Source organism: Habropoda laboriosa, unplaced genomic scaffold (genome assembly GCF_001263275.1).
Source record: "Habropoda laboriosa isolate 0110345459 unplaced genomic scaffold, ASM126327v1 scaffold9, whole genome shotgun sequence".
NCBI classification, from domain to species: Eukaryota; Metazoa; Arthropoda; class Insecta; order Hymenoptera; family Apidae; genus Habropoda; species Habropoda laboriosa.
The window spans coordinates 2004731-2016952 of NW_017100191.1; the positions used below are offsets into that span (position 1 = coordinate 2004731).

Below are 12222 nucleotides of genomic sequence, written 5' to 3' on the forward strand. Positions count from 1 at the left end.
TGTTTAAATATTTTTATAACAAATTATGGTTTAATTTTTGTATAGATTTGTAAACGTGAACTTCAAATAAGTGCGAAAGATAAGGACCAATTGGAACTTTTTATTTCAATCTTTATAGAAAAATACAGAAGGCGAGATAGTGATATTGCCATCGGTAGCGCCTGTACGACATTTTTATTGAAGTTCTTAAAATATCTCTACCTTTGTTGAAAAGCATGTTCCAAGTCGAATGTTCCTTTTTTAAATTATTCAAGCGTGCGGATAATGTTAAATTCGAATTTAAATACTTAGAGCTGTAGAGGTGACCAGTTCGCTCGCAACCACTGGGTTCAAGAGAATATATGAGCTCGTTGCACTTGGTCCCGGTGACCAATGAGTTACCGGAGACCACGAAAACACGAGTGACGCACGAGCAACTCGCAGCTCTCTGCACTCCGATGAAATGCACTGAATCAAACGCATGCGTTCACAAGACAGCCAACTTTCTCGCAGACCAGACGTAATGATGAGCTTTCACGTAAGCAAGTTTAGACAGCGACACCGACAACTTTCAAGTTGCTGTGTTTGGTCGCCGAGTTTGGTTGCCTGGTTTTTGGTTTTACGTCGACCAAGTCGCCTGAACTTAAACTGAACTTAAAGAAAATATTTCTTTGACATTGAGAGGAAATACATGGTGGAAGGATGTATTTTAGGTTAGGTGCTTCTTGACGAAACCAGGGTGAAAAATATTAAAAACTCGATGTATACATGCTCGTAATTTTTATTTGCATCTTATGAAAAAAATTCTTCAATTTGAATCCCCAAGTATAATAGTAACTGGCCTCTATCCTTCAAACCCACGGTAGGAAGCTGCATATCTGTCAAAGAGAAAAAGTTAACATTGAACTATCTAATACTATACTCTTAAACATAGTACACCTTTGACAGCTCAATGTACCTTTCAATAGACGTTACACGTAGGTCGTACTAGTTTGAGACACAATTGGTTGGCTCATGCTTGACAAAGAGCTGAAAACTGGACTTTGAGCAAGCGTTGTGTATTGAGTCAAAGGCTGGGAGAGGCCTAGAGGCTGGACAGCCTGGGCAACATTTTGGATGCTATAGCTCTCGGCTACAGTTGCTGGAGCACTCTCAATGCTGTAACTCTGGACTACAGGTGTAGCACGCTGAACGTTGACTGTCTGGAATTGCGCAGGAGCACTCTCAATGCTGTAACTCTGAACTACAGGTGTAGCACGCTGAACGTTGACTGTCTGGAATTGCGCAGGAGCACTCTCAATGCTGTAACTCTGGACTACAGGGGTAGCACGCTGAACGCTGACTGTCTGCAACGGTGCAGGAGCACTTTCAATGCTGAAAGATTGGACAGCAGGTGCGGCCGCTGGAAGGTTGAAACTCTGGACAGTTGCTGGAGCACTCTCAATGCTGAAAGATTGGACAGCAGGTGTAGCAGCTGGAAGGCTGAAGCTTTGGACAGTTCCTGGAGCACTCTCAATGCTGAAAGATTGGACAGCAGGTGCAGCAGCTGGAAGGCTGAAACTCTGGACAGCTACTGGAGCACTTTCAATGCTGTAGCTCTGGACTGCAGGTGCAGACGCTGGAAGGCTGAAGCTTTGGACAGTTGCTGGAGCACTTTCAATGCTGAAAGATTGGACAGTAGGTGCAGCAGCTGGAAGGTTGAAAGTTTGGACAGCTGCTGGAGCACTTTCAATGCTGTAGCTCTGGACTGCAGGTGCAGACGCTGTAAGGCTGAGAGTCGTCTGGGCAGCAGGTTGGATATTCAGTGCTTGAATAGCTGGTGCACCTGGCTGGACGCTGACTGTCTGACCTTGTGGTAGCATGCTGACAGTTTGAGCCTGAGGAACGTAGTTGACGGCTTGAATCTGGGGTTGCTGCATCCAGAGTGCTGCCTTCTTAGACCTTGCCTTGTCGTCGACAGTGTCCTCGAGAACCACATTCTTTTCTTCCAACGACTTTTCTACCTTTTCCGCTGGAAGGGCCAGAGCAAAAGCCAGACCCATCAACAGAAGTGCGAAACAAGTGTTGAGATGCATTTTCTCGGATTGTTCGTCGATGTTGAACTGACAATTCCACCCATCCAGCGGATATTTAAAGGAATTAAGAAGTTTGTTAGGCACGTTCGATGTTATAATCGATCACGTATTCGCGCACGCAAGGCCGCTTATCGAGCGGAATGTGAGCGTTTCGGACGATTTGCTGATACAGATAGTTTTCCTGGACGTGCGCCGTGTGTGTTTATTGATTTCGTTGTTGTTATTGTGCGTAATATGACACTGTGCCGCGTTGACTTTATACAGGATAATCGGATTTGCAAAAATATTTCGTAGTTCGTTGAACTGTTTCCTGTAGTTCAAATTTAAAAATATTTCTGGAACCTGCTTTGTTAGGAAATTTAAAAATTTTACCAATCTTTTGAAAGTTCTTGTTCTTAATAATTTCTCACAACCTAAAGGTTTAAAAATTTGCACTTTTTAGAACCATAGATATTGTTTCAATGAATAACAATTCCGAAATGAATCGAAGATCTTTACGAAATTTAGCGAAAGCAACTATCAGTAGTAACAAGAATCTCCATTAAATGGAAAACTACGAAAAATTTGTTACCTCGGAACACAGTTTCAACTGTGAATCCAATTTCTCTAAAACAATTTACTTCAGACTCACGAAAATTGATTAACATTCACCAAGAAAAGTTATCACAGAAATTTCAGTTTTTAATATATTATTTGAATAAAGGAATTTTTAAGAGAATTCTTTGTGTAATTGAATTTCTTGTATAAATTTTATTAAAATCAGAGTACATGCAGATTTGGATATCCCCCCCCCACCCTCAGTTTAGGTATTTCCTTTTCCACGAAAAATAAAGGAGCCTTTATACGTTTCCTTTTATCTAAACACCTCGTACACGGTTTCAAAAACTAATACCAAGTAACATCTGTGAAAAACTCGATCCTTGATGTTACAGGCCACAATTGTACCGTGTGACCACGGAATACTCTCGTGATTCCAATGCGAAAATGCGGTTATCGTGTCCCTCGCGATCTTTTTCGTGCTCGATCAGAATCGAATCGCTTGCTCGAGGGCAAAGTGAAATTCGATCGGAGCTTCTGTTGATCCTGGCGAAATCAAAACGTGGTGAAGTTTTAATGTTACGCTCGATCAGCCGAGAAACGTGTTACAGCCGTCCCAATTGGCGCACTGCCGCCACCAGGATGAATTTCTAGCGGGTTTTCGTGTGCATTTAGCACGATGGGATCGTGTTGCCGCGATTATGACGATCCGAGCTTTTTCCAGCTTGCACGGGGACGTTGCAGGGTGAAACGGATCGTGATTATAGCGGAAAGATTGACGGTGAATCGAGCGTGAACGAGCAGAGTGAATCCCCCGACAGTTTGTGGATTTACACCGTGTACTCGATTTTTCCTGTTTCCGAGCTTTCTCGAGGATTTAAGGTTTGTTGTGACACTGTACGGTGTTTGTTTTTTGTAAGCTTAGAATTTTTAATCTTCTTGCGAGATTCATTTAATTCAGAAAAATTATTCGTGAAGTATTTATCTCTTTCGATTGTTCGTTTATTTATTCAACGTCTTCAATTACATGTGCAGATAAAAAGAGAGCACAGAGTAAAATAATACGTGTCATTGAAGCCAAAGAAAACGGAAAGATAGAAACAGGAACAGTAAGGAACCAAAAATATTAACGAATATTTTGTACTTACGAATAGTTTTAGACACTCTGTATGTATTGTGAGTGAAGTTTATACTCTAGTTCCCCTTTTCTTCTTCTTCTTTTTGCGAAGTAGTAAAGATTACCGAGATTGGCTTTGCTACGTTTGCTTATTTTTTATTTGGTATTTATGTTCGAGTTAACAAAATGTACACATATATAGAATGAATATTGACGAGTACTGTGTACCTTTAAATTTTGTATAAGATTTAACGAAGACCCTGAAATATTACAAGTACAATTCATTGACATTGATTGTTTAGGGAATTATTCATTAACTGAATTTATTTCATACTTGACACCATTACAATTTATAAATTACAACGAAAATTAAACAAATTACTGTGTAAAGAAATTATCAACTCCCTGCACGAGACATCCACAAGACATCCGTGATAAATACTTTATGATTTTTAAATTTCCTATAATCATTCTTGAATAACTTAAATACTACCTGTCAAAAGTTTGGAAGTATATGTCACTTTACTATAGACATTTTTTCGTAACTAATATCACTCTAATATTTCTCTGCAATACCTTAACGTTCCTCATCAACTTCGTAACAGCAAACGACACAATCACCTAAAAATTTTGCTCCTTCTCCTCTCTTCGAATATTTTAACGCAACTTTTGATCCTCGCAAAAGCATGCCGCAATCACACCTAAATAGAAGGACTAAGAATTCACAAGAATAACGTGAAAATTCGACAATCTCAACGATTTGCTCTCTTGCCCTGCGCTTTCTTCCACACTTCTTCTCTTCCTCTCCTCCTTTCTGTCTCACACGAAAGAATATCCTCTTCCTTAGGTTCCAATAACAAACTGTCGTTCCTTCCTTCGTTTTTCTCGACGATGCCGTGTGCAAACACTCGTGGAATCCACGTTGTACGTAGCAACGCTATGGTACGAACGGCGGAGGTAACCTCGACTTGCTGCTTCGAAAATAAACCAGCCGGCTGGCTGGTTCACCAGACTGAAGATAGAAGCCAAACACCTCGGAGGATTTCCGTTTCTCTTGTTTCGCCGTGGCGTTGTTCCCTCGAGATGTTGTCGAGTGTCATCTGCCGAAGGAGCGCGCGCAAACGTCGGAATACAAATTTCCAACCCCATCCCGTCCCTCCTCCACCTCACACACACACATACAGACCAGGGGAACACGTTCTTTTCGCTCGAGCTAGAGGAAAGGAAACTCTACGGAGGATGTGGCTTCGATTCCGCGGAATGAATCGGATAGCGACGTTTTATCCGTGAAATCGACGGGAACCAGCAAGCCAGTTCGAGACTCGCCTATCCCTTCTGGACTGGAAATGTCGATTCTATGCGTGAGTCGAACCGTGTGATCGCGTTTCTTCGCTCTGTCATCAATCCTCCGAGAGATACCGCTGTTTCTTCCTTTCATAGCGGAGATCCGGAGGAACCTGTGTGATTTAGGAGAGGTTTTCCATTCAGATTTCTTTGCGGGGAAAGTTTTGGCGGTGGAAATTTTGTTTGGTTATGTTCGGTAGTTTGAATTTTCTTTTTTCCGTCCAGGATTGTCGATTTTCATTCGTATTTTCTGGCAGAATTTGTGGATTTTTTATTCGTAGCGGCTATTCTAGTAGCTGTATCACAAAGAGAAATTATTATTTGCGAGACTGGTTGTCGGTGAAGTGAAGTGTTTGAAAATTTTATAATTTATCAAAGGTGTTAGAATTTCATATGTGAAATTGTCACTTCTAAAGTACTATCGTTCTTTATATTTTCAGACGTTGACGAGTCTATTCCAGGTCGTGATACTGTTAGCTCTAACAGGAGTTTTGTTCTCTGTCGCGGCAGTTACGCGTCTGATGCTGGTGACCATGAGCCTCGTGTATCCGATCACCACTTTTGTGCTACGTCAGTCTGGCAGATTGATCATTGTGAGTATCTGAACGAACCTCTGCTGGGTTCCGTTTTTTCCGAAAATTATTTTCCCTCGAGACTTTACGTTGTAGTGAAACATTTAATTATTTACAGATTTTTTTTGGGTGGGTCTTTTTACTACTCCTATTGCATTACTGAACTTGTAGAAATTGGATTAAGTTGAAGTAGAATATACAGGGTGCTTCAAAAATAATGTTAACACTTATATGGAAGTAACTTCTTTTTCAGAAAAACAAAGCTGATAACGCAATATATTGTGTTGGAACAAAAGTTCGTAGCGTATGTCAAACCACCTGGACCAGTTCATGGCCCAGAAAAGTGCCAAATTTTAAGAGATGAAATCGTGAAACTGCCTCAAAGATGGCGAAAAATGGTGAAACAAAATAGCATATATGTAAGGGTTGTCTGGTCTAAGATAATACCTGTTAGGATTTGTTAAACAGATGTTGAAACTATATTTATTTGTCCGTCCGTCGTTGATGCCTCGTTCCTTTCTTGTCTGTCTTTACCAACTACACGTTTCCTAATAATCTATCTAATATATTCTGCTTCGTCTTATTCAACGCTTCCTTATATATGTGCCTTGACGCCCCTCTCTTGCCTCCGGGAAACCCTGGCACAAGTTGGGGGTTTCCACCCGGCAAGGACCTCGTCGCGCGAGCACGTGGCTGGGTCCTTACCTGACCCAGCCCTTAGCGCGTGGAGGTGTCAAGGCGTTTGGACTGGGTTTCTTCGCAGACCACTTGGTCTTTCTTTCTTTTTTGGGACCGAAACCACTGCCGACTTGGAGTTCCTCAGCCCGGGTGCAAGGAATCCGCCTTTCGGCATCGCGTCTTGCACCCGTCGTTGGGTAGACCTCTCGGTCTGCGGGTCATAAACCCGCGCGAGTCCCAACACTCGCTCGACCATACTCTTACATATATGATTGAATAAATCTACGTATAAATATCTAAGCATTGTCTTTGAATTTCACTTAAAAAACGCTACGAACTTTCCGTAATGTGTTTTGTCGTCAAAAAGTCCTCCACTTGTTCATCATTCTCCAGGTGGTCTCCAGGGTCCTGAGGCACGTTAATAATAAAATAAATTGTAAAATGTTGCTTTTCCAGAATCTAATGTTTCAAACTATCGCAAAGAAAAGAAACAGAGAATCCATAGATACATGTTTAAATTTTCCATGTAACAGTTAACATTTTTCTGAAGTACCCTGTAGACTGGTGTTGGTTAACGTCGTCGTACAGATTAATTAGTTTGTCACGTTGAATATTCGAGGTTTGTTCTGTGCATTTCGCGAACGTTAGAGAAAATGGAAAGCTGTCAGCGGGATTGGGTAGAAGCATGCTAAAATATTAGGTTATTACACGATTTCGTAATCCAGCGTCGTCGTAAGAGATCCTGTCGCTCGAGTTATTCGGGAAAATTAGATCGCCTATTTCATGCTCTCCTTACGAAATTCCCTGCCGCGAATAATTTCTTACACCAACGAATCATATTTTCGCTGACCCTATCTACAAACCACCGTAAAAATGGACGTTAATCGAGAAAAAAACGAGGGTAAACGTGGAGAATTTCTAATTTATTAAATTTCCTATCCTCTTCTTTTTTTCCCCTGTGAAAGTACTATATACGAATTGCCGGGATAACGTTAAGACGTGAATGTAAAATTGCGGCACACGCGAAACGTTTAATATTTTAACATTTTCATGAAAATGTACTTTAAAATAGAGGAAAATTTTTCGAATTTTCTGTCTTTTTTCCCTCTTCCTTCTGCAAAGTAAATTTAGATCGGGGAAAGTGATTGAAAATAAGTGGTAGACTTGCAATACCGACGGTCTGATATCTTCATGAAGATATCTCCATCTCAATGGAGAAATGAACTAGTGAATTTTTTAAAATTTTTTCTTCCCTATAAAATGGTAAAAATTGTTTAAATTGTATTAGTATACGAGATAGTAACGATAAGTTAAAGAGAAGGTGAACGTCTTCATAACAATACACCATGATCCAAAGAAAAACTGGACAATTTCCAAATTTCCTGCCTACTTCCCCTTTCTCTTTTATTATTTTTTTTTCACTTAATTTAAAATTATGGAGAGTAGTAGGCCGCGCGAGATTAAAAATGAGCCAAACCTACCTGCATAAAAATGAACCTTAACCAAAAGACGGAGTAGAATATTCATAAATGTTCCGTACCATTTCCTGCTTAATTTCTTCCTCCCTTGTCTAAAACAGCAAGAGGCACTGAAATTAGTCTACTGTACAAGAGTAAAAAGAAGGCTAAAAAGCATCTTCACGAAAATAGATCTTAATCAAAAGATTAACCAATGAATTCTTCAATTTTTCACCTACATATATTCTTTTCCTTTTATTTTCTCCCTTTTTATTGAAACTGGATTACAAATAAAAATATGTAAAATATAGAGGGGGTCAAAATATGGGCTAGTTAAAGTATTGAATACGTTAAGTGCTTGATCCTATTAAAAATAGCATGAAACTACGAGTTATGAACAAAATAAGTGTTGTAGAGGAGATAGTGATCTACATTTATTTTGTTTACGTGTTGTGTTCCAAAACGTGTCATTTCTCTTATTTCGCTATTTCAAAACATTTGTCAGATAAGTTCGTTTTATTTTTTCAGCAATAATCTGTTAAACTAAGAGCTAATTAACTAAGAGTACTACATTGCTGACATTGTAAGCTTCTTTTTAGTATAAGTTTTGTAATGAATACCATAGCGTTGTAATGAATAGTCAAGTGATCTAAATATGGGCTAAAAAGCTAGTAGCTTTATAATATGGGCTAGCCAATATTAGAATTCGGTGACTATGAGAATTGTAATAAGAAAAATACCAAAACATTAAAGAGAAAGATGTATAAAATCTTGAAAAAGATATATACGTTTGTGACTATTGTAAATAGCATTTAAGTTTAAGTTTACATTTTTATATGTAGATAAACCTTATACTTCAACCTAATATTTGAACCTGAAAATATTCAGTTCTTACTTTTCATTTCGATTACTTTACGAGTGGCCCATATTTAGACCACCTTTCCAAAAATGAAGATTTTCCCTTTTATTTTAAACGTATAATTTGCAACACATTGCTTTTGTTCAGCTTATTTCGATTCTGTATCACATAGTAAACATGTTATTGATGTATATTCAAGTGTTATATCTTAAAAATCATCCACGTGTTTGACAATAAATCCTGAAATAAAAGTGCTAGCCCATATTTAAACCTTCTCCTCTAATAATATAATTAAAAAAAGAAATACGAAAGAAAAATGGAAAACAAGAGGCAAGGCCAGAGAGCCTTGGCTAGTTAATTTTGAATACCTGGCTGTCCACAGTTTGGGGTTCATCACAGTGCAAGACTAACTTCGCATGCGTTTAGAAAAACATGCATGATAGGTCGTGGTGATAGTGTGGAGCCGTGGATGTGTATAAATTTACGTGCACCGGATATTGCATACGCCAGAAGCGCCATGCCAGACTTAGTGGAAGAAACGAGTCCTCTGGCTAATGATGTGCGCACAGAGGAATCAGAAGAGTCCTCGAGTCAGGCTGATGAGAGTAATGGTGAATCGGAGGCTACAGAAGCTATAGAAGAATCTTAAAAAAAACTGTCGCTGTCGTTTCATTCTGTTTGAAAATTGCTAGTCTATACTGAAAAATATATACGTATATGTATCTTCTTCAAAGAAACAGCTTCTCTCTGTTACTGATTGCAGAAGTTTGGCTGAACGCCATTTTCTCGTCCCAAGCGACAATATGACCGCCAGAAAGTGTCTGCATAACATTATCGTGCTCTCAAAATCGCAATATCACAACATTTTCCAACCTCGTTTCTATATTTTCTTTTTCGATTGTATTTCGTAAGAAGTATTTCTTCTTTCGCAGTCCACGAGATGAGAATCTTTCAAATGGAATTTATAAAGAGCTTCGTCAACTTTCTCCAAGTTACGCTTTTCAGAATGGCGGCTACTCGAGTTTTTTACAGTTTGGCGAGCCTCGTTTTCAAGGTAACAACATCGTACAATTCTCTCATGCACTCTTTTACAGATTCAATTTACAATTTCTTCGTATTCAAATTTCGAGTATATCTGATTATTAAGAAACAAAAGAGTATCTTCATGTTCGTGGACATGTTAATACTAGAACAACCGGAGTTGAATGTGGTAAATTATTTCCCTTCTGGTATATTTAAACAAGACTATATAAAGAACTTCGGAATTAGAAATTATTAATGGAAAATAAATTGGCATGTATAATTATTTCTTTATTTCAACAAAAGTCACTATATACTTGAACAAAAGCATCTTAATAATTTCTGTAATTTAAAGCAAAAAATCTGAAATTGGTCATTTCGACGAGTTTGGTAGTTCTAGTGTTAACATCTGCTTTTTATAAATGAACTAAATTAGATTAAAATGATGACCTTGGGGGAACTTTCTTATCATCATCAGATACACGTCCTCAAACCATAAAACCATATATTTCTTTCAGTAATTTTAAAAAATTTTCAATAGCAGGGGAAATAATTCAGACGTTCATTACAAACGAGACACCCCGTACTTCTTATCATTCGTCTTAAATATCGCGACGATTCATCTGAATATCCCCATTGTTATACTCAGAATCGTAGAATTTCCAAACTAAACGGAATTGCAACTGTACAATGCTTACTTTTCAATCGTCCGAAGAAAATCTCAAAATATTTTCCCATTTCTCATTTGCGCGTTTCGAAAAGTAGTCGACACGCGACTTCCCAAATGGAATTTCCAATGGACACCATCAACGTAGAGGGGAGGGCGTCATAGCGTCGAAAACACACGGAATGTCGGAAACGATCGTCGACATTCGATCGCAATAAAACGGGAACGTCCCTCGTAAGAAGTTCTTTCCCTGTCGTTCAAAAGGAAATCGAATGTCACGCTTTTAAAGGTGATCCCCGTCGCCGTATCGAAAATTCCCACTTTACAGTGCTGGCAGACCAATATCGTCACGCGGCTGATAATTAATTTCCCCGCGCGAAATTTCAATTAAAAGCACGTCAATTTCCGCTCGATCGTTGGCCACGGGATTATCACCGCGACATCCGATGATAATTGGAAATTGTTACGCTCTTTTCACGCCGTCTGTTGCCATTTTCTATTTTCTACCTCTGACAATTTTACGGAAGTGTGCAGACGTTTCACGCAATTTCTTACGCTGTTCAAGTTTCAACGTTATTCGCGTGAGGAAATTATTAACAAACGTACGAACAAGTTTAACCTAACTTGATTCAATGTAACTCGATTTGCTGCTGCACAGTCAAACGAAGACTGGATATAAAAATGGTTCACAGTACCATCGGACTTTCATCTTTCGTTACAATAGAAACATTTTTACGGGGTTAATTAAGGAGATTTTTAAATAAAATATTGAAGTGACACGAAATGATTGAAGTATAATTCTTAAGAATAAATATAACGTAAGGATAATATGAAGATAAATAAATATAATTAGAAATATTGCAAGGTTGTATAAAACAGTGTGGTTGTTACGAACCCACTGCCTTTCCCCTACACATTGTTATTAGATACTATTATAATATTACTGTGGCGACCAGCTGTAGTGCAGAAGCAAGCATTTCCGCGCTAGCAAAGCAATTTTTGAGAAAACCGTTTTAGTCTGTTTAATGTTTAGTAAATCTAACAATGCATGTTTTCGCAGAAACTTCCACCAACGGTCTCAATAGCAATTTGTCAGGTCATAAACCAAGGGTTGCCGAAAGGTCCGCGTACGGGCCCAGAGGCCCAGGCCACATGTCTCAACACTTTCAGGCAAACTCCCCCACACAGTGGCACACAGCCAAAACAACGCAATTTGGGAGACGTGCAAACTCTCGACATGTTCTTCATCGCACACCTCCTGGCTTCGTGTAGCCGTAGAAGCCTCCATCCCGGACGGGCCCCCATTTGTAGGAACCAACGACGGAAAAATATCGAGGGACCCAACGGGGAATCGAACCCGGGACACCTTCGGCTTAGCAAGCCGAGGCTTCGCGCGCTACGCCAACCACTCCCTCTCTATTCTCCCTTCGAGGTTTCCTATTTGGGTATGGAGGCCCCGATACTACAATTATAAACCAAAAACGCCAAGCAACCGCTACAGGTAGGAAGGGGGCGAAGTCGGGAAAAACCCATGAAGCTCGACTCCAGGCCTCTTTTCCTGACCATTGATTGGTCGGAAGCAAGGTGCCAAAACTAGTATAAAACCGATGTACGCGCACAAGGTCGACAGATAGTCTAAAACAACACACCCAGAACGACACCCGCTCGAACTAAACATTAAATAAAACGACATTAAACACATTTCTGGAATTTTACGCCTTTAACCAACCCGAGACGAAGGCGATCTCAACCGTTACGGCTCGTTCCGTAACAGTGGTACATGTAAGAAATAAGCTTTGATATTTTTCGTTAATAAACAACATTTTGCAAATTGGTGAGAAAGAAATTGCTTTTCTGAAATTTTTATTAGCGACACTTACAGCTTTGTTTAAATCCGCTTCTCAGATGTAGCATTTA

The 12222-nt window shown here is 39.4% G+C and overlaps 1 protein-coding gene across 1 annotated transcript; it reads right to left on the minus strand.

The window, feature by feature from the left end:
- Nucleotides 1-950: 950 nt before the first annotated feature.
- On the minus strand, nt 951-2054 carry LOC108580262 (cell wall adhesin EAP1-like). Its single transcript, XM_017943972.1, has one exon. The coding sequence runs from the start codon at nt 2052-2054 to the stop codon at nt 951-953; it is 1104 nt and encodes a 367-aa protein (XP_017799461.1).
- Between the last annotated feature and the right edge of the window lie 10168 nt (nt 2055-12222).

Coding starts and splice junctions, on each gene's coding strand:
- LOC108580262 (XM_017943972.1), bottom strand. CDS start 2,054: ATGCATCTCAACACTTGTTTCGCACTTCTGTTGATGGGTCTGGCTTTT.